We start from the raw sequence: 26,220 nt of genomic DNA on the forward strand, positions 1-26,220 counted from the left end.
ATGTGACATTTCCACAAGGGAATTATACTCAACAGTCTCAGCAGTGGCCACACTGCATTCAGACGATACCGCAATATAGCCAAGGCGGTATTCCCCACCTATTGTGTTACTGCCATCAGACCTCTGTGGACCTCGGTTGTGGCAAACGGCCAGTAGCTGCAGGCTGCCATGAAGTTGAGTTGAATAAAGAGAGTGAGAGAAATTGAGAGTCTATAACAGAGATGAAAGAAAATGCGCCTCAGTACTCAGTGCAAGTAATCAGCCATCTCACTCTGCATCTATCTTTATCCTCAACCAAATCTGCTCTGGTTGCCTCATATACTCATCCTTAATGGGAAAAGCAGTCACGCACACGCAGGCATTCAGGCTCTCTCTCTCTCTCACACACACACACACACGCACCCACACAAAGAACAGAAGTTTATTGTCCACAGAAGTGGAAATTTGCCTTTGGGTTAACAAGGAGGATCAAATGGATTCAACAATATCTCGACACAATACACAGACATGCATGCACAATCATGCACACATTTTGCATACTCTGTAAATCCTTTGGAGCAAAAAATAACAAGTGTGCCAAGTCCACACCCATATTGGATTAGAGAGGGAATTTGCCAATTTCGGCACTCTCTCTTGAATACTGTTGCACATTCACAACATGTGTCCTCTTTCAGAAAGCAACAGGCCTGTGACTGGTGCAGATGAGGACGTGGCAGAGTCGTGCTCATTTGTCTGGAGCCAATAGTTAAACATAACAATCTACACACTCATTCATTCACCTCCAACTGTGGAGTCATTTCATCCACTTATAGGACTGAATGAAAATGCTGATTGTTTCCTTTATTGCATTGGATGACTTAATGTTTTTTTTTTTTTCATAATATAAAAAAAAATACTGACAGAGTGCCAATAGAAAATCATCATACTCCCTTGAAATAGCTAGATTATTTGTCATATAAATCAGTCACATTAAGCATAAACTTTTTCCATCTTAATTAAAAAAAAAAGTTCCTTACAACATCAAACTAATGAAAAATAAAAGACGATGACAGTTTTGAAAATGAATAAAAATAATGGAATAGCAGGGTTGAAAAAGTCATCAGTTCCCTGATTTAATCATTTGTAGAGTCACCTTTTGCTTTAATCACTCTCTTTGGTTGTGTCTCTATAGATGCACCTGGATTAGGGTATAATTGCACATTCTTCTTTACAGAATTGTTGGAGGTAAAAAAAAAAATGGCTTGGTCATCCTGTTTGGATGGATGACCTGGTCTAGGCCAGGTGTTGGTGGTGTTGGTGTTGGTCATATGCTTTCCACTTCTTACTGTAATGATGCTCTGAATGGTCCTCGCAGCGATAGCTAAGCCTTGGAAGTGTTTTGGTAGCCTTCATCTAACTTGTGCCTTTTTACAACTTTTCTTTTGAAAACACTTGTTTGTTGAATTCTTTGCAGCACCACATAGCTACTAGTAGTGGAATCCTCAGGAAACTGCTGGTTTTATTCTGAAGTCATTGATCCAGGACGTGATGCCAGGTGGGGCTCAGTTAACCTGCTGTTTGATGAAAAAGTTGATTTTTTATATTCAGTCCATGGTTGAGTCTGAACAAGTTTATAATGGTCTATTCTAAGGGGCTGATGACTTACTAAAAAAGCTATTTCACTAATATTGTTTTAATAATTGACCAGAATGTTTTAAAATGTTATTATGTGGAGAATTGTATTGTGTACAGCTCCAAAAAGGTAGATGGAATTCATTTTAATTTCTAGGGTGTGATGTGAGAAAAGGTAGGCTAAAGGTTTTGGCAGCAGGGATGATGACTTTCTATAGGCACTGACTGAATGAGGTTTTAAAGCCCAGAGTTATGGGCTTAATCAGGAATATGCAGTTATGAGAAAAGAAAGTGACTTCAGACATAAAACATTTTGAAGGATGAGAATTTTCACTTTTGAGTATCTTACACAACCAGTTACAAGAGGACCGACCCACTTATTACAGCTACTGCTTCATTTAAAGGGAACAGTTAGATTTTCAGCACTTGGTCGCCTTAAACTTTGCATTATGACTGGAAACAGAGCCTGATAACACATGCTGCTTTCCAGCACCTAAAGACCGACATGTTACATTGTGTCGGTTTGACAAAAACAACACAAAGTCATGTGTCACTCTTTGCCCGACAGTTTCTCCACAAACCATAAAACCACAACTAGTTTGTGAGAGCTTTTGTGCTGGAGATTGTGTTGTTACCTATGGAGAGACCAAGGCTACCTTTCCTCTTTCAGTGCTGATAGCTGTGTACCACACATGCTGTATGAGAATAGAAACACTCTCAGCTATTGCTTGGCAGGAAATTAAACATCTATTCCTTTAAAGGAGCACAAGTCAAAAAGCTTGGAAAACACTGGTGAGGATTCTGAAAACTGGGTTCTGTTCACTAATTGAGTAAAAGAGAAACAAAAAGAGACTTCACCCTCGCTGCCATTAACTACCACTGATTTCCCTTAATCTCTCACCCTGAGCGCTGCGGTCGAAGAGTTCCAGTGAGAAACGTTAATGGGCCGATAATCAGGATGTGCACCTCAATCAATTCCACAGCCTTCCTTTGCTAATCAAACTATCTGCCAAAAAAGCCCTTTTGGCAGCTACGCTTGGACATCATCCTGACCGCTATGATTATGTTTGCAGCCTTTTGAGCCAAACGCTGCTCTAATATTACCGGCGAATATGGGCCATATGCTGTTTTCCAAGAAGCCAATAGATATACTGTTTCTAAGAGACCCTGACAGGCTGCTGACATCTATAGTCTACGTTAGCATCCGTAACAACAGCAACAGCACAGCACACCATGGATTTCTCAGACTGTTATCAGCGCTAGGCAACTCCTTGAAAGATGAGTAGGGTGAGAGAGAAGCAGCTGGTTTACAAAAGCTGTGCAGAGTCTGTGCTTCACAAGGTGATCAGACTAAGATTAACAGATGTTTCTTTTTTACAAATGCAGAGCACATACCTACTGTTCCCTGTATGTTCATCTGAAGAGCTGCGTGAAGGGACACACTCCACACTACAACCTTACGTAATGACATCAAATGAACCTTTGCACCAAAGCTCAGCCTATCCTGATACTGTTTTTTTTTTTTTCTTACAAAAGGCAGAGGCAAGAAAGTGTCACACTACAGCCAAGATCAGTTCTCCTCTCCAACCCTTCATGAATTTGGCCTTTGATCATTTGGCCTTGATCTAAGAGTGGACCACCACTCCTATTCTCTTCCATAACCACTCCCCTTGATAATAATCTCAGTTGGCATCAGAGACTTTCTTGAGAAAGGTTGCTGACAAAAAAATTGTGATCTTGATTATTGGTTTTATAATACAAAGCAAAAGCAAACCCACACACATAGATAGAGAGAGGGGGGAAAGAGAAGGGGGAGAGAGGAGAGAGCATATGACCATATCCCTGCAGAGAAATGACCTCATTTACTTAAGTTGTGCCTGTAACTTGCCAGGCACACTGATGACAGACAGCAACAGAGGGTTTCTGCACATAGTCTATCACACTGATTCTGTGATTCAGTGCTGAGCTGGCGGGTTTCACTTCACAAGAGGCTTATTTCCTATACGCTGACAAGATACCATGAATTAACATTACTTCCATGCATGACACTAATCTTGTCTTAATTACGCCATTAACTCTCTGTCTTCAAATAGCCCCTATTTCAAACAGTTCATTCATTCAGGCTTTCAAGTATTTTCTCACAGTTTTTTTTTTTTTTTTTTTTGACAATGCTCTCTGTTTTGTGAGAGTGATCTTCACTTTATCTGCACACGAGCTCATCTGGAGCAGGAACTTTATATTCTGTCAGTGTTCGTTATGTAGGCGTCAGTGAGAATGATGGAAATACAAATTATGAGCACGGTTGGCCTCTGGATAATAAAGCTGACAGACAGCACAGCCGTCAGCTCGGAGGAAGTTGGACTTCATCACGCCCACTACATTTTTCCCAAGTCTCCCCAAAAAGCCGGCTTTGTTAAAAAAAGAAAGAAAAAAAAAGCTATAACAAAGCCTACTTGTTTTAAGATGAACTTGCAACAGCTTGAACAGCAAATGTGCCCCAGTCCGAGTGGGAACTTTCACAACTTTGTTAGCTTTGGTATCACATGCTAGTGCTAGTGTAAATCAACAACACTATAACAGTTAAACTAAAACTACACAGTGATAAAGAGGCAGACTAACAAAGTGTCAGCTGTAACTCACGTGTGATGTGTTTAGCGAGGGAAATAACGTTACTTTGCATCACTTACCATCCTCCTTCTCATCGAAAACTGGTCTCTTTGAAGAACTATTGGCTCCCATCCTCTTCTTCCACTTGCCCCAGTGAAACATTGATGCTCAGATTGCATTCCTTGCTTCTTGGAGAGAAACTACAGCTCTGTGTTGGACACGCTCCTCAGAAGACAGTAGGAATAATAATAACCACACATTTCACCCAAACCCCTGTCCGTTATTTCGGTTCACTTCTCCGGTATTTAATTCTGCCGAAAATTTGAGCACCGCGAGTTGGAGTCGTAAAACAACAGCGGGGGAGAGCGAGCGTAGCGGGAAGTGGCAGGCTGACAGATGTCTTCTCTTCACTCACTGACTTCATTGAGTTCCAGCTGCTGTTAGGTGGATTCACTCGGTGCTGGTGTTGTTCGGTTGTCTTCCGTAGCCTACCAGCACTAACCGACACACTTCTGTTTGTCCGGGCTGAGTACGAGCTGCGTCGAGCTCCCGACAGTTAGCTAGGAGGAAACCGGAAGTCAATAGATTTGGTATGGAAAATAAAAGCATGCACCGGCAGCATGGATTTGAGTTGGAGAATGAACTCATTAATGGATAGATGAAGAACCATCTATCATTCCACCTATCATTCGATTGATTCGATTCGATGGTCAGGTTTCAATTTTGAGTAGGAGTTTCAAGTTACAGTTTCAAGTGTGGCATAATAAATCATCATATCTATCTTTACTCTATTCTATTTTATTCTATTGTATAGAAATCCTAAATTGTATGCATGTTTTTGCACTAGAATATTTATAATTGATTCTATTTTATTAATATTTTTATTTTAATCTTAATTTTTATGTAGGGTAATCGCTACTTTTTACAATTTTTGTTGTACCTTTCGTGTCTGCACCTGACACCACATCAAGTTCCTTGTTAAGTGACATTCACTGCTCTTGGCAATAAATAAAAAACTGTTCTGATTCTGATTCTGATCACTGATTAGGCCGTGTATTTTAATTTAGTGAATAAATGCCATCTTGACAACTATTTTGATGTAAGGAAATGAGAATGTCTGTCACATATATATATAGGCCTATATATTTTTAAATCACCTCTAGCTTGTAGGGCAAAGTAGAGCTAAAGTAGCGTGGAACAAAAAAAAACATTTGGCCAACATTTCAGTGTTCCTCTTACCCTCCTTTCAACTAGGCGTTTCGTTAAAGAGACTTTTATGTTGAAAGTAATAACCGGACGCTCTTCCTATGTGTGGCGACTAACTTGACACTAGTGATAGTAGTGTGACGGCTGTTGGCCAGTGACTGTTGTCGACGTAGCTCTGTATCACAGACTGCCATGCATGTCAACATATAAGGAGCAGCTTCAGTAGGTGAAGCCAGGATGGCTCAGTGTCTCAGTGGAAACGGTCGTCATCTTCTGGTAGGCTACCTGAAGGCAACTGCTGCCAAATGAAGCTGACAAACTGTTCCACAGTCTCATTAAAAGATGGATGGGTGGTGCCGAGCCTGTACACGAGCTTCACTTATTGATGCACTCATTCACTGCACATCATTGTAAAGTATGGCATCTTTGATGTTGTTCAGTGTAGCTTTTTGTTTACAAAATTCACACCTACAAAGTATTAATGCGATTCATAAATTAAATTTGTAAGATAAAATAAAATATCCATCAAATAAAATACAATAAAATCCGCGGTCGATTATAAATGTAGTCCGCCTTGTTTGCACGTGGACAGTTACCATAGTGTTGAACGCGTTGCCATGGTTACGCCGTCTCACTCGTGAGGCAGTGGCTAAAACCTAGCATGACGTTTTCCTGTTTCATCTTTTCTTTTCTTGTGTTTTATGACGTTTCCTTTTAATGGGACACTGAGTGTTGTTTTACTGGAACAGCAGGTGAGTTCACGCGGTGGTGGGTCAGCAGGTAAAGTGGGGTCAGCAGCAGTAAAACTAGTGTTTGCTAACGTTAGGAGAAGCTAGGCACCAGAGAAGGACTAGCCGAGCATCTGCAGTCAAGTTTAAAGCAGCTGTGACGAAAACTCTTTACTCAAACTTTTGTGTTTTCAAACTCAGGGAAGAAAATGTCATTGAAAAAGACTTAACGCCCTCGACCACATCTCTGCATCACTTCTACAATGAATTCCCCCGAGGAGAGGGAGAAGGAGCAGATCGCAGACCTGCAGCAGAGATACGTCTTTGGCAACAACATTGTTGTTAAACCGCAGACTCCCAGCTCTCTGCCGGAGGATGCAGAGCCGCAGGAGCCTGCTGAACATTATGCAGAGGAGACGCTGTGTCTAAGCAGGACTGGGTTAAAGCATGTTTCAGAGTGTGTTTTGAAAAATAACACACTAAAGGTGAGTTTCAACTTTATTGTGCACTTGTCTACTTCTACACACTGTGTATGTACGGCATACTACCACAGCATCAGGCCAACATACTGTTGTAAATTCATCTATTCTCCTGCTTTATCTATTCATTCTAATTGCTCATTTTATCATATTCAGTATTTATATCTTCAAGGCAACCAGCTGTCCAGTGTCCCAGGTTCATTGTTCATCAGGTTGCCCAACCTGCAGTGGCTGGACCTCAGAAATAACCAAATTGTGTCACTCCCTGCTGAGATTGGCTTGCAAAGGTAGGCCACTTACGCAACAGCTCTTTGTAGTCAATTGATGGATTACAAACCCCTAGGCCACCAATGAATTACAGTATGTTTATTTGTCACATTTCAGTTCATCATTTTTATTGAGAATTTTTCTATTTCTTTGATCTGTCAAGCAGCATAAATCCTCTGAAAAATATGTCAGATGAGATTCAGGTTATAAGCATGTTTCCCTCAGATATATCCTGTTCAGTTTTCCCTAGTTCATTTTAGGATGTGGTATGTGTCTTGATCATTGTATCACTCTCACAATCATTTGATGATTGAACTAGTATTTGGTTCATGTAGGTCTCTGAAAACCTTACTGCTAGAAGGGAACCCTATCTCAGAACTTCCAGAGGAGTTGGGTGAGTTGAGATCAGTCACCTCTGCCAGTAATTGGTGTCTCTTCTTGTTGAAATAACTAAAAGTCTCATCAGTTTCAATGAGCTTCACTGGCAGCAAATTCAGATCCACCTTACCTGTGATGAATAACTAGTATTTACTATTAGAATGTGGTTTTAATTCTGTCATTTGTCTTGTTTTCAGGATATGTGATTACCCTCAAAGGCCTGAATTTGAGATATTGCCCCATCACTTTCCCTCCACAAGACATTGTGCACCAAGGTGTCCAGGGCATCCTCCAGTTCCTGAGGCGTAACCTGGCTGAGCGAGAGCTTAGCACAAGGAGGGCCCCTCCAGGTGAATCAAAGGCACCTTAACTTTGAACAAGGTGTTCTGTATGCATGTGCATCCTAGCCATCTGCTTTTTTTTTTTTGTCAAAGATAGGACGGCTGGTCACAAAAATAGCTCCTAGCACTGGTACGGATTCAGTGGTGTGACTCCTGTTCCCTTGGAGACGGCGTGTGCCATGCAGCTGACTCTTTCTTTTTTTTTTCGCACCCTTGTTCCAGCTCTGCAATATTTTTAGCCAGATGAAAGTGATCAATAACCTGTGGGCTTTAAACTGGAGCTCTGTGTCACTTAGCACTGTCTAGAGGTAATCACTATGAGAAGCCCAAGACAGCCCTCCACAGGAGAGGCTGCTGCTGCACAATGAACACAGCCAAACCCCTCAATCAAACCATTTATCTCCCTGCCCACAATGTTATTAACAAAGATAGGGCTCTGGTCTCCATGGGAGGGAAACTTCCTTCCTTTTAATTGGCTCAGAGTATTTGTGAAGCAGATTTGAATGCACACCACCACTCATTTACATACTGCATTGTCATCAACCCTTTCCAGCTTAGCTGTGATAACATGGAATATGTTGTCTGTTTGAGACTAATTACAGTAAATGAGAATAATTGTGATACATTCAGCCACTTGGCCATTTGCTTCATTCACTCAAAACTTATTGGCCACATATTCTGTTCTGCAGTCTATATATCCAGTGGGGAAAATAGGGCTGCCTGCAACTAACGATTATTTTCATTATCGATGAATCTGTCTATTATGTAAACAGGGAATTGATTAATTGTTTGGTCAATAACATGTTAAAAAATGTTGAAAGATGTCACAGTCACAAACCACAAGATGACGTCCTCAAATGTCTTGTTTTGGCCACAAACCAAAGAGATACTCAGTTTATTGTCATAAAGGAGCAAAGAAACCAGAAATATTCACATTTAAGAAGCTGAAATCAGAGGATTTGAACTTTTTTTCTTTAAAAAAACTACTCAAACTGATTTTTAGATTATCAAAATAGTTCACGATTAATTTTAATAATCGATTATTGTGTGATTAATCAATTAATTGTTGCGGCTCTAGGGTAAAATAAGTATCTGATCCCCTGCTGATTTACTTAACTTGATCAAATGTAATACATTTATAACCTTAATATGATAATCTTATTTCTGGATGTTTTGTTGATATTCTGTCTCTCTCTGTGAAAACAAACATACCATAAATACTATAAACAGTCCAGTTCTTTGTCAGGGAGCAAACTTACAAAATCAGCAGGGGATCAAATATTTATTTCCCCCACTGTATGTGTCTAGGGGGGAAAAAAGCTCTACCTGCTGTAATTGGTTGTGTGAAGTTGCTTGTAAAAAGCTTATAAATCAACAAAAGACATGTCATGTAGCTGTAGGCTTTAGTGTTAGCTGCCCTGACATCACACTTGTATGTGCTATGACAGTGTCATTTGTAGAGGCGCCAGTGGTGGAGAAGCTCCAGCTGTCAGAGCTGATGTGGTCCAGTGTGGAGGAGCAGGATGAGTCGGTGGATGAGGACGAGCTGCAGAAGTTCAACGAGCTCAAGCAAAAGATGATCCTGCTGGACAAAGCTGAGCTGGGTTCAGCTACAGAGGGTGACAGAAACCCGAAGTCCTGTCTTCTTCCTATTATCAAAAGGTAACGAAGGTAGCGATATTAGAGCGAAGGGAATGAGAGATTTTTTTTTTTAAGGTGAGAATCCGTAATATAAAACAGTGACATTTTGGGATACGTGGTGTTTATTTGCTTTCTTTGCAAGAGTTTGGGGAGAGGACTGATTCACTCTGCTGTCTATAAAAAGTCACAGCCAGGAGATGTTTGGTTTAGCATAAAGACTGCCTACCAGCACCTCTAAACCTCACACAACTCATTAATTGTGCACATACGCAAGTAACAAAACAACAATTCTACATTTTATTGGGGTTATGTTTCAGACTATTTATTTGCTGGGAAAAGTAAGGAGTGCTCTTCTCATCTCACTCTCTGCAAGGAGGCAAATAAACATATTCCCCAGGTGAAAAACTATTTCTTGAAGAAAGTAAATATTCGAGTATAAGCTGTAGACATTTACTGGGCTCAGAGAGGTCAGAGCAGCTTATTATCTACTCGCCTCTACCATTGTTTTTGTACAATAAATCCAGGCTGTTGGACATAAATCTTTTGGACCTGTTCAGATCAGATCTCTAATGCAGTGGAAGTCTTATCGGCTGTCTAATAGTAAGACAGAGGAGTTGAATTTGTTTTGTTTCAGTGGGTAACTTAAGAGCTGAGTTGTGGTGGAGGGTAAAGGATATGGCACGGTCCCTTGGAAAAGGACACAAAACACTTAAATAATATTCTCCACAGAGGGAACCAAGTGATAAAAATCTCCCCAGGCTATGACTCAGGGTTCAGGAAAGCAATAAAATAAAGTATTTTGTTTCAACGTGTTTGTCAAGGAAAAAGGCAACAACCAAGGCCACCGAAATACCTGGGGTTCTCCTGTTTGACACTCAACACTGGAAGAAGCCAGAAGAGAGGACACCGGCTGCCATGAAAGAGCTGCAGGAGAAACAGACTATTCTTGAGCAGAGGAGAAAGTAAGCAGAAAGATGTTTAGCTCAGTGTGCTCTATTGTTAACATCTTGTTCCCTGCTACACTGAATTACACAGAGCATTTCACGTGGAAGACAGAATACTGTTTCATAAATGGGTACACTCTATCTAACTGGCATTTGTTCAAGTGACCAAAAGCATAGGGTCGATATTACGTCTGCTATATAAAGACAGAGGGACAATCGATGTTTACAGACCTTTTTGCAACCATTTAGAAACAACTGCCCAAGAGCCATTGTCCTTAACATAAATCTATTAACCGTGCATTGTTGTCTGGCTCTCTCTCAGAAGCCACGAGGCTCTCCGGAACTGGCGCACACAGGCCAAGATCACGCAGGAGAAGAAAATGTCAGTGCACAAGCAAAGGAAGAAAGAGAGACAAAGTAAATCAGAGGTATGTGTGGAATAAATCATCATTTTCCACCTGCGAACTGGCCAACCACAGGGAGGCAGTAGAGCACCACCTCTGTAATACTGCATGGAGGACTGTAGGCATAAGATCAACCCTTCCATGCTTGTGAATGGGTTTTCAGGTAGTGGCATGATAAGAATCTGTGTGAGTTCTCCTTAATGGTGGTGTTTGTGCTGTTAAAGGCAGCCACAGAGCCATCAGAGTCTGTGTAGGAGCATGCTGCTCCAGTTGGAACCCAGCAGCAACACATGCCCACACTGTGCATATATGCAGATGAATGCTTTTCAGTCATTTGCTTCTCAGCTACTAAGGAGCTGGAGAGGAGCTCATAATGTTTGCATTCAACCAGCAACATCAAAGTAAACATTCACTGAAAATGTATTTTTTTTAAAAACAACCCACTTGAAGGGGGTTTCTTTGTTGCAAATGCAGCTGTAGGCTGTGTTTGGAGGATGTGTCACAACAGTTGTGTCTTGGTATATTCACACAAGCTGTGCGCTCAGGAACAAGGTGTTGTTGTACATGATAACAAACAATCTTATAATCTGTTACAGGAGGCAGAGGAAGAGGCAGATGTCAAACATGATGTGGAGGAAGCCCATGATACTCTGCATAAGCAGACATCCACCATGTCCATCGAAGACTGTGAGGAGACCAGGTACATGTTTTAAAACTCATACTGTTAGCTACCAACCAGAACTAGAACCTTCTCAAAACATTCTCAAACGTGAATCAGTTTCAGAATCAGAAGTGATGATGTTTGCTTTAGTTTGTCACATCTTGTTCTTCTCTTAGGTTAAACACTTGATGTCTTCTCAATTTTCTCATCTTTGATGGGTAATGGGGGTGCAATGTATATTATCTCATCATTTAATTCATGAAAATTGTGCTGAACATATTGATGAACTATCATCCAAACAGAATTTGTCATGGTTTGCAATTGAGATGCAATTGTAAGAGAGAGAGCTAGAGACATCTAGTGGACAGAGAGGGGAATACAAACATCACAGATCATCAGCAGTTTCCTTTGTTCTTCTTCAACAACATTATGCCTTTGATAAAACAGATAAACCAGAGAAGACAGCGCTCCTAAAGTCTTTTCTGTTTTCACTGACAGGATAAATCTTAACTTAGGAAAAACTCATGTCCTAGACTTGTGTTTTTCAACCAGTTGACTGCCTTCCATAAAGGTGGTTATACAAGTGGCCCTACCTAAGCATCCAAATATTTAAGTCTTTTGATTTAAAATTTCCCAGATCCGCCCGTGAGCTAGAGCGGCAGATCCGTGCCCATGTTGAGAAAATGCAGAGACGCAGGTACCTGAGGGGAACATCCAGCGAGCAGATGGCAGCAGCAGAGCAAGATGTGGAAGAGGTCAAATCTATTCTTCATTATTCACAGCTGATCCATACTGAACCCCAACTAATACTGACCTGATTTTGTTTTTGTTGTTTTGATTCTTATTTTTAATGACAGATGGGGAAGTTACAGAGGCGTCTTCTAGAGCGGAAGAGAAACCCAGGGAGGGATTCTGAAAATTGTTTTACTATCTTCACTGGAGATACCTGGCCCAGTTACCTTTACAAGTGACAGGGATTAAACCTTCCTTCTGCCAGAGTTTTGTGTCATTGTCTCCTTCTGATCAGAAGCTGTATAGATTTAGCCTTTCATGAATGACCACAGTAGTGTTCAAATCTTAAAATAATGGCAGTTGAGTGAGTGGATGTTTTGAGTGTTTTACTATGTTACGCTTCTTTTAGTCTCTTTTTTTTTGTCTGAGGAATTCTGCAAGACTATCATCCATTCATATAAACTGAATACACCTCACACTGTAAATTCATGTATAAGGATCATTAAGGGGAATGACTGAGGATTGGTAAGACAAAGGTGGGTACAGTGCCAAATTGAAGAAATCAAAGGGAAATGTACTGATCTGCAAGTCTGATTCTCATATGAAACTATTAATAATTATAGCTATACATCTTTAAGATTAGCTACAAACATTTCAAAATTATTTACTTTTGTAGTTTATTTACAACAGTATCGTTCACTACATCACAGAGAATGCATCCATATGTTATTCCTTTTCCAGTGTAATAATAGCGTACATGTAGAACAAAACGCTATTAGGCGCTCGCTGGGAAAACAGGCATTTCCGACATATAAGTCCTTGGTAATAACCGGCATCAAACAAATCAAAGTGAGACAGGGAAAGGGTAGGCCTTGTCTTGGAGGATTTTTGCTCCTCTAGCACTAGAGAGCGTGATGTCAGCGGTAGCAGTGCTGTTGTAATTGACTTGGTGGGGGTGATGGCGTCATTTTATGCCCTGGTGTAGCCTCCTGCTCTAATAGCGAAGGGGAGACGGATCTTTGGCCGACGCGACCGTGGCTCCCTTGGCCGGGATCGAGTACCGCCGAGCCGGACACTTCACCCCGGGAAACATGGAGGCTGTGGCCGAGGAGCTGCGGGCCGGCTCTCGGGTACCTGTCACTATCGATCAAATAGTTAACGATACACTGGTGGTGACGCTGACCTACCGAGAAAGGAGCTACACGGGGATATTACTTGATTGCAACAAAAAGTGAGTCGCGTTTCTTTTATTTCTTGTGTACATTTATCTCTGAAATGCATTTGCTAAACTGTGCTAACGGCTAATCTACCTTTGATGCTAACAAGCCAGAGCTAGCTGCTGAGCTACATGGTAGCTAACTGGGCCTCCCTACAAAAGACTTATAGGTGACAAGGTAGCTATCTGTTAGCCTGTTTGCTAATAGCAAACTGCTGTCATTTTAGCCCATTACACGATTATTAAGTGTGTTGTTTCACTGTTGTACAAAACAGTACATGCAGACAGAGCCAGGTAAAGCCCTGTCTACACAGATTGTGGATGACTCTTTTTGAACAATAGCTAATGTCACTGGGTTCATCTCTAGCTTATTGTTAGCCTAATCAAATACAGCTAAAACGTATTCAGAGAAAAAAAAAATGGACAGGCCTTGGCTGAAGAGCACTCTGCAAATCAGATATATTTTGGTGTGAATACATGCTGATGGCAGAGCATTGTGTGCAAAAACCTGAAGTGATGTTCTAATTGAAATGGCCAGAATTACAGCTGGTATTTTAACAGATGCCTTTGATTGCCAGTCACTTTTAATCCACAGAAACAATAGCACATGACAATAAAGACACATGGAGCATCTGATGAATCACAATTCTAAAGGTTTTACTGAAAACCTCTCTCTGGTGAAAATCCTGTCACTATGCTAGTCTCTGTTGAGCAGGGACATGTCCCCTCTTCTTTGAAGAAATCAAACCAGATATAAATGAGAACACCATATGAGAGTGATTATATCACATAACTGTATCATGTCTTTATCTTCCCTTGTTAGTGTGTGTCACATGTGTAAGTCTTATGTTGCTCTTAGTGTTGTACACCTTAAAAGCCAGTGGCTTTAGTCTATTTATAGTGTAGCAGAATCAGAATCTGACCAGCTTTGCCCCTTAGTGTGCTTAGATGGTTTTTCATGCCAGAGCTCACACTGTCCTGAAAAGACAGTCCTTGGAATAACTAAAATAGGCCCATATTTCAGGCCTTGTCACTAACAAAATTGGACTAATTCTTCCTGTTCAGCTCATGGAAATTCAGTTCCTGTCATTGTCCCCCCCCTCTCTCTCTCTCTCTTAGGTTTTTTTTTTAGGCCTATCACACTGGTAGATCTTTACATCTAGTTACACTGTACACATTATGAAATGGCAACAGTGTGGTGAATCATTGCTAGTCATACGCTGCACCCTTCTGCTGTGCCTAACTGGCACTGTGTGTTCCCTGTCACAGGCTGAACTGTTTGTGCCGTGTCAATCTCTCTGAAGGCCGACATTCAGCTGCTTTAGAGGCACTTAGAGGGGGAAAAGAAAAAAAAAGGTGAGAGGGACAAGGATCACCAAGAGAATATTATTTTGGAGGTGGCTGCCAGTTGCTTCTCCTGGGGAGGAAAACAGACTCCTCAAATGTGCACTAATTAATAATCTCACCACACATAATCCCTGAGTAGACACGGAAGCAAAAACAAACTGAAATCTCCTGGCTCCTACCATACCTCAGAGAGTCCCAAGTGATTCATGGGATTGTTTTTTTTTTGTGTGTGTGTGTTTTGGGGGGGGGGGGAGTTGTTTCTTTGTCTGCTGTCTCCTGACTAAAGCAGCACAGCCATGTTACTGTTGCCTGCTAGCCTCCTCTCAAAGACTCCTCAGCAGTTGGGCCTTCTTGGGACGCGTTTGCTGATCCCAGAGTATGAAAAAACCCTCATCTAAAAATCACTCAAAGGCGCTGAGTGATACTGTTGCTTCATTTTTGTGGCCTGAAGCAGCAGGATGTCTGGCTGCCTGTGTGTACTCCCACTCCCAACCCCCACACAAAAAGAATTTTCAGCATACAGGTGACAGGGAGAGAGTGGCGTCAGTGTGTCCAGTTAAAGGGATATTTCAACATTTTTAGGCAAATTTGCAAATAGTCGTAGCGGTATAGGTTCGTTACCTGTCATTGTCGGCGCAAGCTGTTTTGAGATCTGCGGGGCAGGGATGCGAGCTGCTCAGCTAACGCTACGGAGGCTCATGGTATTTCCTGCTTTCCCTCATCAAACTCATCAAATAAATACACAATCCAACAACTCCAAAACACCCTCATAGACAAGTTGTGACCTGCACATTCACCACGCTATGAGATAACGTAACGTTACAAGACAGAGTTGTTTTCAAGGTAAATTGCAGAGCTGAAAAGAGACTGCTTGCCAAAAAACGGGGGCAGGATTGGCGGCTACGCATTTACCTCGAAAACAACTCTGTCTCATAACATTCCATGTTACCAGCAGCTCATATCTCTGCCCCGCCGATCTCAAAACAGCTTGCACTGACAATTAAAGGTAACAAATCTACTGCTATGAGTATAGGGATTATGACAATGGGTGAATTTGCCAAAATGTTGAACTATCCCTTTAAATTAAGACAAAGTGGTAAGCTGCGTTTCCCTCCCTGTGGCCTGAGGTGGTCCACTTGACGGAAAGACTGGGCTCAGCTCTGAGTGTTCATTTCTCATCTGGCCTAATTGAAACAGTTGGGTGTGTGATTAGTGCTGTCACTCTGGCCTAGTTATCTAACATGTAGAAATACAAGCACAGCATTATAGTGTCATTCTTGTGGAGGAAATTGCTCAACTAACAAAAAAATTCAAGGATTTCTTGTGTTTGTGTTGGCTTGAATGGACTTCACAGAGACCTGTGAACAAAGCAGCATCAGACTGGACAGTTATTAATATACTGTTTTGTGTTCTTTTCTCCCTTTTCATCCTAGGACTGGGCTCTTCTGTCTACCAGAATTCACAGCAAAACCAGGGGACTGTCCATTATCAAAACCAAGTTGTGAAATCCCAGAAGTTCTGAGTGAGGAGCCGGTTTGCAGTTCTCCCAGCCAGGCTTCAGACAAACCAAAGGATGAAAACACTCTCCCTGAAAGCAGCATACCTCCGGCCTGCCCCGTCCCCACACCAGTGCCGGCCGGACAGACTCCTTACCCTCCTTATTTTGAAGGAGCCCCCTTCCCTCAGCCCTTATGGGTGCGCCACAGCTACAGCCAATGGGTACCTCAGCCCCCGCCGCGACCAATCAAAAGGAAGAAGAGACGGACACGAGAGCCCGGCCGCATGACCATGAGCACCATCCGTCTGCGGCCGCGGCAGGTGCTATGTGAAAAATGCAAGAACACACTGAACAGCGACGAAGACAGCAAGGACGGCATGAGCAACAGCAAGACGTCCAGGAAAGAAAATGCACTACAGAGCGACGACGACGGGGACGACAAGGACGACAAGGACGTCCCCTCCAAGCTGTCGAGAAAAGAGGACGTAGTCGCTTCTAAGGACACTAAAAGGCGGGAAAATGGCCCCAGCCTCGACAGCAAGCGACTTAGGAAGGACAAAAGGGGGGAGGCCGACGGGGAGAAGTTCCCCGGAGGCGATGTCATTATCCCCCACAGTCCTGTCATCAAGATCTCATACAGCACTCCACAGGGCAAGGGGGAGGTCATGAAGATCCCCTCGCGAGTCCACGGTTCGGTCAAACCGTTCTGCCCCAAACACCTGGCGCAGAACGGCGTGGAAGAGAACGGCAAAGTTCCCTCCGATCCCACTAAGGAACAAAGGCATATTCTAGATGCCACACGGTCTGGCCTCACTGTGTCCATTCCCAAACTCAAACTAACCAGGCCTTTCACAACGGTGGGTCAGGACTTGCCTTCTCCAAAGATCCGCTTGAGACCCCCTCAGCGGGAGGGGGAGGAGAGCGTGGTGGAGTACGAGGCGGAACTGGTAGAGGGCAGTAGGAGACGCAGCCCCCGAGTCCCCGGGCCCTGCCTGCCCCACTCCGATGACTCGGGGGAGGGCAAGAACTCTCTGGAGTTGTGGTCGGGGAGTTCCGGGGAGGAGGCCGAGCGCGGCCACAGCGACCTCACCCTCCTCATCAATTTCCGTAAGCGCAAAGCGGATTCTTCCAGCCTGTCGGTCTGCAGCAGCGACAGCCTGGACGAGTCCAAGTCCTTCAGCTCGGACGGCACCTCGCCGGAGCTGTGCGACCTGGCGCCGGGCGAGGACCTCTCGGTGACCTCGTCGTCCGTACCCTCGCGGGAGGAGGACTGCAAGACGGTGCCGCCGCTCACGGTGCGGCTGCACACGCGCAGCATGACCAAGTGCGTGACGGAGGAGGGTCACGCCGTGGCGGTGGGCGACATCGTGTGGGGGAAGATCCACGGCTTCCCCTGGTGGCCGGCGCGCGTCCTCAGCATCAGCGGCACCCGCAAGCAGGAGACGGCCAGCTGCGAGGCGCAGTGGCCCCAGGCCAAGGTGGCGTGGTTCGGGTCGCCCACCACCTCCCAGCTGTCCGTCGCCAAACTGTCGCCCTTCAGAGAGCTCTTCAGGTCCCGCTTCAACCGCAAGAAGAAAGGGATGTACCGGAGAGCCATCCTGGAGGCGGCCAAGGCCGTGGGTCACATGAGCCCGGAAATTACATCGCTGCTTTCCCACTGCGACACGTAGGTCAGTCCACAGCATTTACACATGGGTGCATCACGTCTTTGCAATTTTTTTTCTTTATCATTGTCATCCTCACAGAATACATTACACAGCTGGTATTGATTTCTTGGTTCACAATTATTGTCAAGAAAAAAAAAGAGGAAAACATCAGCATATCAAAACATAGCTGTTACAGTATTATAATAGGCTTTATGCCGAGCCCCACTACTTCCTGAATTTAAACAGGCTCCTTTACTTCCTGTTTTACATTATTGGACAAACTGATTAATCCAGGTGTGTCTGACTCTGCCCTCAGTAGTCACAACAATGGTCAGACACACCTGGATTAATCAGTTTGTCCAATAATATAAGACAGGAAATAAAGGAGCCTGTTTAAATTCAGGAATTTCAATTTAATTTCATTTATTTAAAAAGGGACAGTGTACAGTTCAAACATAAATGTTGCCATTTGATGCACTGTACCAGATTATAGTTTTAAGATAATTTGCATCTGTAGTCCCTTGGGATTAGGAAGTAGAGGAAGTAGTGGAGCTCGGCATAAAGCCCAATGTGTAATGTTAAAAGAAACAAAATCTGCATATTTTTATTTGTATATTTATAAGAAAAAAACAACACTAACTAAAGACAGACAGAAGGTGGGATAACAAAAAAAAAACAATGATGAATCAAAACAGGATGTATGGGCTTGCTTTCACTTGTAGGGAGACCAAGCAACAATATTGCCTGAGTTTGGATATGTGTGTATAAGACGTATAAGACCAGGCAATCCTTCAAACCAACAGAAAGTAAGTGGGCGGAGACAAGTGATTTAGTTTCTAGGATGTGACTGTGACATTTGTACATAGGAGACCCATTTTGACCATGACTTTGTAAATTTGTCCATTTGTAGGCAAAGTGAGAAAGTAATCTTTTCCATTATATATTTCATTAACAATATTAGTCCATTCCTCTATTGTGGGGGAGTCAGGATGCAGCCAGTGTCGTGTGATGGTTTTCTTGCCAGCAGAAATCAGAGCACCAAATTTGTTGAGATGCCCTGTGAGAAAGTTAATTTCTCCCAGATTAAAAGTTTTGAAATGATATGGTATTTTCATATGAAACATGTTTTCTAATATTTTGTGCATCTCTGAGGGTGCATCTTGTCTTTTGATAGTTTGTGCAAATGCATCCCTGGCCACAATGAAGGACTGTCTTCTCCACTCATGTCCCCCAGCCACAGAATCATTGTTACCAGTATGGTTTTATAATGAAGCAGAAATATCGTACTGCACACTGGCTGACTTCACTATTTATTGAGAGCGAACAGTTCGTTCCACTTTCAGCATCAGTGACGCTCTCAATAATGTTTCCCCCCTCAATAAATAGTAAAGTCTGTCAGTGTGCGGTGGTTTTTCCATTTCAGGTTAATGTTATATGTTCCTGCTGCTACCAGCACCTGGCTCTGTGGGAGGCTGTGCACGTATGTTTCATTGACCTCAACAATATATTACTGGTTCAAATTAGGGCTGTCAATCTTCCCCCCGAGTCAGATTCAAATTTCTAATGCTTCTTATGTTAAATAATTGAGTTTTCAATGTTTTTTTGTTTTTTAGCTCATTATATATACCAGCTTATTAACACATCCTGCATCCACTAACATTTGCAACACACCTAAAGAGATATTTCACCCGAAATCGATAATTCACCAATTTTCTACTCACCGTCATGCCAAGGAAGGGTTTGGAGTCATCAAAATGCCTTTGGAGTTCCAAGACGGGTCCTGGCAACGTTTTTCATATAATGGCGGTGGATAGTGCTCACTTTTGAATCGTCGCGGCTTCAAGACACTTGGGTCAGTACAGACGAGCAGTATAGAGGTATTTGGATGTTTCACAGTGTGTGTGTTTTGGACTCACCGCCATTATATGAAAATCCGTTGCCAGCTGGACCCCCCCTGAAACTCCAAAAGTGTTTTGATAACTCCGGAAGTTCTCCAAACCCTTCCTTGGCATGACGCTGAGTGAGTTTTACCAACTCTCCCCCCCCCTCCCCCCCTCCCCCGATAATTCAAAGGATAAGAAAAAGCTCCCGCACACTGTCATCACTTGCATAGATTTCCCGAACCTGACGAAGGTCTCCGGACCGAAACGTTGTTCAGCTCAATAAATCTATGCAAGTGATGACAGTGTGCGGGAGCTTTTTCTTATGTTTCTCAACCACGCAGGTCTTCTCCAACACACCTGTCCGTCCGTGCCGGTGTGCATAAGTTTCAACCTGGTTTTAAACTTAGAGAAGAGAAATGGAAGTATTATAGGTAGTGGTGCAACGGGAAAAAAAAAAGAATGTGTCCGTGTAGAGTGGGAACACGTAAGCGTAGAATTTGAAGCTGCAGCTCTAGGTCGCGGACAACAAAAACAGAATTGTTAGTTGTTGTTTTTTTTTTAAGTATATTTTTGGGCTTTTTTGCCTTTATTTGATAGCACATAGTGAGATAGACAGGAAAGGGGGAGGCAGAGAGAGGGGGAATGACATGGGGCGGCCGCTTTAACCACTGCGCCATGCACTGCCCCCAGAATTGTTAGTTTTATCAACATGTTTTCCACCCTGAACCCCACGTCGCAGAGCATGACGTTAATTTTCGTCGTTGCAAAAGGCACACGTTTCCTCCTTCAAATGTTCTCATATATAAAATATTAGAATTCTGTTCAAATATGGAGGTTTGTTCTGACAGCCCCAGTTCAAATGGATAAAGAGCTGTTTGCAGCAAATTAATTCCCCCGGTTCCCCCCGCTCCCTCTCTGTCTCTGGCGTATTAAGCAGTGAAGTGAGGTCCAGTCACAAGGGGTTAATCAAGACGCACATGCTTATAAGGTGCAGGTTAATACCAGGTCAGATGGGATAGTTGCTTCTGAGCACAGGTGCACACACAGGCACAGAGCTGTCACAAAAGGTAGATGCTCCACCACCTTGAACAATACGCAAACCACAAAATCCGAAGCGTGTCATTACAGGAGCATTTGCGAAGCTCCATATGTGTTTATTTTCAATGACACGAGCAAAGTAAAGACTTAACTCCAGAAGAAACGCCTCTTTGTGCTGTTGATTGCACAGTTTGCATAAGACCCTGTGATCAAATGAAGACAGATGACAGTTCTAAACAACCAAGAGAAGATTCAGTAGCAGAATAATTGTTCCAATCTGGGAATGCAGTGGGATTCCTGCTGGAGTCATCTCCATGTGCCAAATCTGAGAGTAAAACAGACTAAATGTATAGCAAGGAGGAAATATGAAGTGTTGATGAAATATTCATCTGACACTTTGAAATATCAGGCCGAGCCTTCAGACTCACACGCCGTATTTTTCATGAGCTTCATGAAAAATGGAAGGCTTGGTTTAAAAACATGAGGCTGATCAGCTTCAATTATTGATCTGATCTGAGTGAAGTTAACGTGGGAGATTCAGACTTTTGAAACTGATGAGTCGGTATTTTTATGAGAGGATTTAACACCGTGTTACTCTCAAGTTATATGAGCTACACATATTTTGACTGTACAGCCGGTAAGTGGGGATTCAACACATCTGATCTTCCACACGCAGCGCACCAACACCATGCTGGGATTAAATTAGCATCGATTAGCAGCGGATAATATGACGTGGCTCTGTGGTCAGGCCATTGACAGTGGGCGGCTTAAAATAACACAGCTCTTCATGCGTGTTCTGTGCACTATAGACACTATACACCATGTCACATGGCAATAAAAACTACAGTTGTTTTTATTTGCATTAAGCAATATCAAATTAAAAATGCTTGCTCTTGATTGATACAAAGTTTATGCGACAAATGCTGATAGAAACAGGTCTTTGCCGGATAAATGTGACTTGCGATCATGTTTTATGTCAATTCCGCTACATATCCCAGCTGTTCAAGGTGTGCGCAGCCCGACCTCGAACAGTCGGTTAAAGATGAAGAATGGATGTCCTTCTATTTTGTGATTTAGTACAAAAATGAATGGAAACACCTTAAAGGGGAATTGATTTTTTTTACAATCTGGACCTTATTTCTATATATATATATATTCGTATAAAATACGATTATTTATTCACCCAGATAACTTTGGTGTCATTACAGTACAAGTCGTTCCGACGAAATTCGATCCAGCCGAGAGCCGTGTATATCCGTATAATGTGAATCTACAGGGCAGCGGAATGCAGCCTCTATATAACACATTATCTGCCACGAAACTTCATCTGTTCCTTCATTTCACCAATATTTTGTTATGATACGCTAGTGCTATTCCCCTCTGAGTCTGGGGTTACCTGTAGGTTGACCTACTAACCTCTGACCTGGATGATGTCATCTCCGACCGCCGCGTGGCGCGGCTTGTTGCTACTGCTAATGCTACGGTTCGTTTCTGTGTGTTTCCGACTTGTCAGAACAAAATGAGCAGCTGTATGAAGTTCAGCTTCCATAGGCTTCCTCTCCACAACCTGAACTCACTAAAGCCAGGGACACACCGAGCCGACCGTCGGGCGTCTGGCCTCGTCGGACGGCATCGGCAGCTCGTCCGTTTGGTGTGTTCCTCTCCGTCGGGGAGCCTCGGGTCTTGTCGGATCTCGTCGGGGCCGATTGAACATGCTCAGTCGGGACTCGTCGGCCGTCGGGAGAGTAGACTCGTCGGGTGCTCTGATTGGCTGTGTGCTAGCTATGGCGATTCTGATTGGCGGTGCCCTAAGCGAATCAGCGCGGTGTGTGGAAGGGACGGAAGTGACCACAGTAAACAAACGGTGTCCTAGCCTGTCCTACAGTAAAAATGGTATACAAAATAAAAAGAGGAGTAAAGCAATATATTAAGCGGCTATATATATATATTTAAACATCAAAGATGTTCAATCAAACCCACATAGTTTGAAACAACGTTCAAAACACACACAGCTCACAACTAAGCATATAAAGCCCGCTAGCTTAATGCTAACGTGTAATGTAAAACACCATAGACGGGCTAACAGAAATTAGCATCGGCTATCGCCAATTCGCGGCAACCGAGCCACAGCAGTAAGCTGCTAAAACACTGTTTTAATTTCGGCTTTAGCGCTGTTAAAACGTGGCTGGTTAAATTGTTTTGGGGAGATAAATGTTGGTCTCATGGATGAAATTAACTGTGGCAGTGGCATTAGTTTGTTTGAATGAACAGTGAGCAGAGCTGCCCCTGGTCTGTATTTCTATGGGGGAGTCCTCGCCACTCAGTCGCTCTGGTCGGCAGTCGGGGCAGTGTGTTTCACTTTTTCCTTTCTCCCGACGAGAGGCGACAGACTCGTCGGCCAAAGCCGTCGGCGTCGGGACGCGTCGGGAAGCGTCGTGGCGGTGTGTTCCTGGCTTAAAGCTCCGGCTAGTTGTGCTAAAAATGGACCAGAATGCCCAAGTGGAATGATTATTATCAGAATGAGCCAGGCAGCTCAGAGATGACATCATCCAGGTCAGAGTAGGTCAACCTAGAGTTCTCAACGGGCCTGAAAATTACAACCCAAACCGACCCGACCCGTGGGTTATTAGGCCCGGACCCGACAGAGCCCGACACACCAGCATTAATTATCTACCCGAACCCGGCCCGGCCCAAAAAAAAAAACCGGCGTGCTTTCTTTGCAGCAGGAGGTGCCGCTGCCGGTGACGCAGCACTCATTTCTGCCTCACCTCACGTCATCTGGACTCCGGTACCGGCCCGCTAACGGGCGGGACTTAACGTACTGCTGTAGGCTACACTTGCCCTTTGATCAGCGGGCGCAATTGATTACATTTCCGCCGCGGGAATGGTGCGCCTTTGTGGAGATTTATCCACCAACCAGTGCGCGTGCCGTTGACGCACAGCTCCAGCTGTGGAGTCGGCACATACCTATCGTCGGTAATGTTTTCAGTGGTTCTGCCCACAGCAGCACAAGATGCAGAGTGGGATATTTGTCTGAGACTCACACATGAACAACAACAATTTACACCAGAAATATGTTTTATGAGAGAGAAAAAAGGAAGCCCGAGGTCCGTTCCGACCCGACCCGAGTCACTTTCATATTTTTTCGACCCGAACCCGGCCCGAACCCGCGGGTCCAGTCGGGTTTGTCGGGCTGGCCCGGCCCGTTGAGAACTCTAGGTCAACCTACAGACCCCAGATGTTGATAACAGCTAACCCCGGACTCAGAGGGGAATAGCACTAGCCTATCATGACAAAATATTGGTGAAATGAACAAGTTTTGTGGCAGATGATGTGTTATTTAGAGGCTGCATTGCGCTGCCCTGTAGACTCACATTATATGGATATACGCGGCTCTCGGCTGGAGCTAATTTAGTCGGAACGACTTGTAATGACACCAAAGTTATCTGGGTGAGTAAATGATCGTATTTTATGCTAGAAATAAGGTCCAGATTGTAAAAGAAACGGCAATTCCCCTTTAAATTGCAAGAAAACAATTTCATACACCAATATGATCACAAAACAGCACATGACGTTATTACGCACGGCTTTTTATTCCATTTAAAGGTCTGAGATGGAAATCACATTCACATGAATATTTTTATCAATCAAGTGGATGGAAACATGGTTACTGTCCGATTAGCCAATAGCATCGTGAACCCTAAAATATCCCTCAGAATGAATGGGAGGATGGGTCACTGTGTTTTTCCAGAGCAGCTTGACATGTCATTCTCCAGAGTCGGTCTGCCAGAGTCGTCTTAGAACTGGTTGTGTACAAGTGTAATTGTGAAGGTGTTATTTGTCATTACTGATATAAATACCATGTCACCCAGGCAACCCTTAACATCACTTTTGATGACGTTCATGTGAAACTCTGAGCTGAGCACCAACCTGCTATTGAACCACGACTCTACCTTCATACATGGCCACAGCATGAACAGCAGCTGTAATGAAGGCACAGGCTGAGCGCAGATGCTGTAGAGAGAACAGCCTCAGCACAATAACAGGAACTGGAGGTGCTGCTTCATATAGAGACAGATGATACATTAAAGGAAGAGTCTGAATAAATGAGTGCCTTATAACAGATGCAGATGCCAGTGCTCGGGGACAAGGGCTCAGTGACTGCTCAGATGAGAAGTGGCCGTATATATCTTTGTGTTGAGATGAGGCTGCTCATATTGTGTCCTGTAGCTTAAATATTTTGACTTTTAAATGTTCACAGCTAAGTTATGGAGGAGCTTGTGGAGACAATGTTGAATACATTGTCTCCACAAGCTCCTCCATACTTTCTATTTGTCTTTTTTATTTAGTGAGCACTTAAAGCCCACTTCAAATGAAGCCATTCATTGAGAATGTCTCCAGACCTCAGCTTCCCTGAACATCTATGGGAGATGGAGGTTGCCCTCTACAAATAGATAGAAGAGTTTGATAGAATAGAATAGAATAGAATAGATGTTTTAGGAAGATGTCGTCCTCCCCTGCACCAGAGCTCTGAGACTCTGCAGTGAAGCTGTTTTGGAGGCTCGAGGTGGAACAGCACCATATTAAGACACCTAATCCTGTTTCTTTCTATTGATTTCCCACTCATTTATATGCTGTGTATGTTTACTTTTTCGATTGTGTCTAAAGTAGGTCAAGTCAAGTCATGCTATGGCTCTGCAGAGTTTTTCCCTGTTCATTAACCCCGTGCAGCCAGGCAGCCGGCCCTCGACACACACTCGGAGCCTACAGTACAGTAGATACTGTCTGTGAGTGAGATGAGGCCCAGACAGGCAGCTCTCGAAGCTCCTGTTGACTCTGTTCTGGGCTCAGCAGCCAGAGGAGCCGGCGGTTGTAGTTGAGAATAAACATAGTAAGGGGTTAAGACGAGGCTATATTTGGTACTTTTTCCAAGCGCTCATAAAGGAAGTGTTTTTCTTGCTCTGTCAGCCACACAGAGGTTTTAGTCGGGCTACAAAGTCGCTGATGTTCGCTTCGCGGCGCTCCACTGACAAACCTGCTGTGGTGAAAACAGCCTTTACACAGTCAACAGTTGAGATCCAACCGGCCTCGTTAGCTTGTCGTCTCCGACTCTGACTCTTGTTCTCACTCTTGTTCTTTCTCTCTTGTGCAGAAGCTGAGGACTGAAGAGAGGTCTTCAAGGTCTGCCTGAATTCTCAGACTCTGTCATCAAGACCCAGGAGGGAGGGAATACGTGCGGTTGCCACGGCTACTATTTATAATGCCGTTTTTTTTTTTTTCTTTCTTTTTTTTTTTTTTTGGTTTTTGTTTTGTTTTTTGTTTTCCTCCTCCTCCTCCTCCTCTTTTCACAAGGCTGGTGGAAAATGGCCGCCAAGGTGGAGTGTTGTTGAGACTGGATAAGGGAGCAAATAAAGGGCCGGGCATCTCATGGTCTCCCCCCCCCCATGAACCAAACTATTCCTCTCTTTGTTTTTCCCTAGATGTAAAACATATTTCAATAGAGCTAAATAACGACACTACAAGGATCCGAATGTATTAATTATCTCTAATGGTTTATTATGACCCATGAAGTACACCAGTCCACTACAGTCTC

At 43.5% G+C, this 26,220-nt stretch overlaps 3 protein-coding genes across 3 annotated transcripts in view; 2 read left to right on the top strand and 1 right to left on the bottom strand.

Moving 5' to 3' along the window:
- stk32c (serine/threonine kinase 32C) overlaps window positions 1-4,710 on the bottom strand; it is a 107,342-nt gene extending 102,632 nt beyond the window's left edge. The window contains exon 1 of the mRNA XM_083988007.1: window positions 4,299-4,710. Coding sequence (XP_083844133.1) covers window positions 4,299-4,380 — 82 coding nt within the window. The 5' untranslated portion in view covers window positions 4,381-4,710. The remainder of the gene's footprint in view (window positions 1-4,298) is intronic.
- Window positions 4,711-6,415: 1,705 nt separating this feature from the next.
- LOC310998019 (leucine-rich repeat-containing protein 27-like) lies at window positions 6,416-12,238 on the top strand (the record flags this gene model as incomplete). Its single annotated transcript, XM_083987903.1, has 10 exons — window positions 6,416-6,637; window positions 6,788-6,918; window positions 7,234-7,292; window positions 7,474-7,626; window positions 9,066-9,279; window positions 10,080-10,220; window positions 10,525-10,630; window positions 11,203-11,306; window positions 11,905-12,022; window positions 12,125-12,238. 10 exons carry the CDS (start codon window positions 6,416-6,418, stop codon window positions 12,236-12,238), a joined length of 1,362 nt encoding a protein of 453 aa, XP_083844029.1.
- A 732-nt stretch (window positions 12,239-12,970) lies between these two features.
- Window positions 12,971-25,912, top strand: pwwp2b (PWWP domain containing 2B; the record flags this gene model as incomplete). Its single annotated transcript, XM_083987877.1, is given in 4 exon segments — window positions 12,971-12,994; window positions 13,001-13,230; window positions 15,996-17,730; window positions 25,780-25,912. Coding segments are annotated over 3 exon segments (1,989 nt in total). The 3' UTR covers window positions 25,780-25,912.
- Between the last annotated feature and the right edge of the window lie 308 nt (window positions 25,913-26,220).

This window comes from Trachurus trachurus (assembly GCF_905171665.1).
Source record: "Trachurus trachurus genome assembly, chromosome: 15".
NCBI lineage: Eukaryota > Metazoa > Chordata > Actinopteri > Carangiformes > Carangidae > Trachurus > Trachurus trachurus.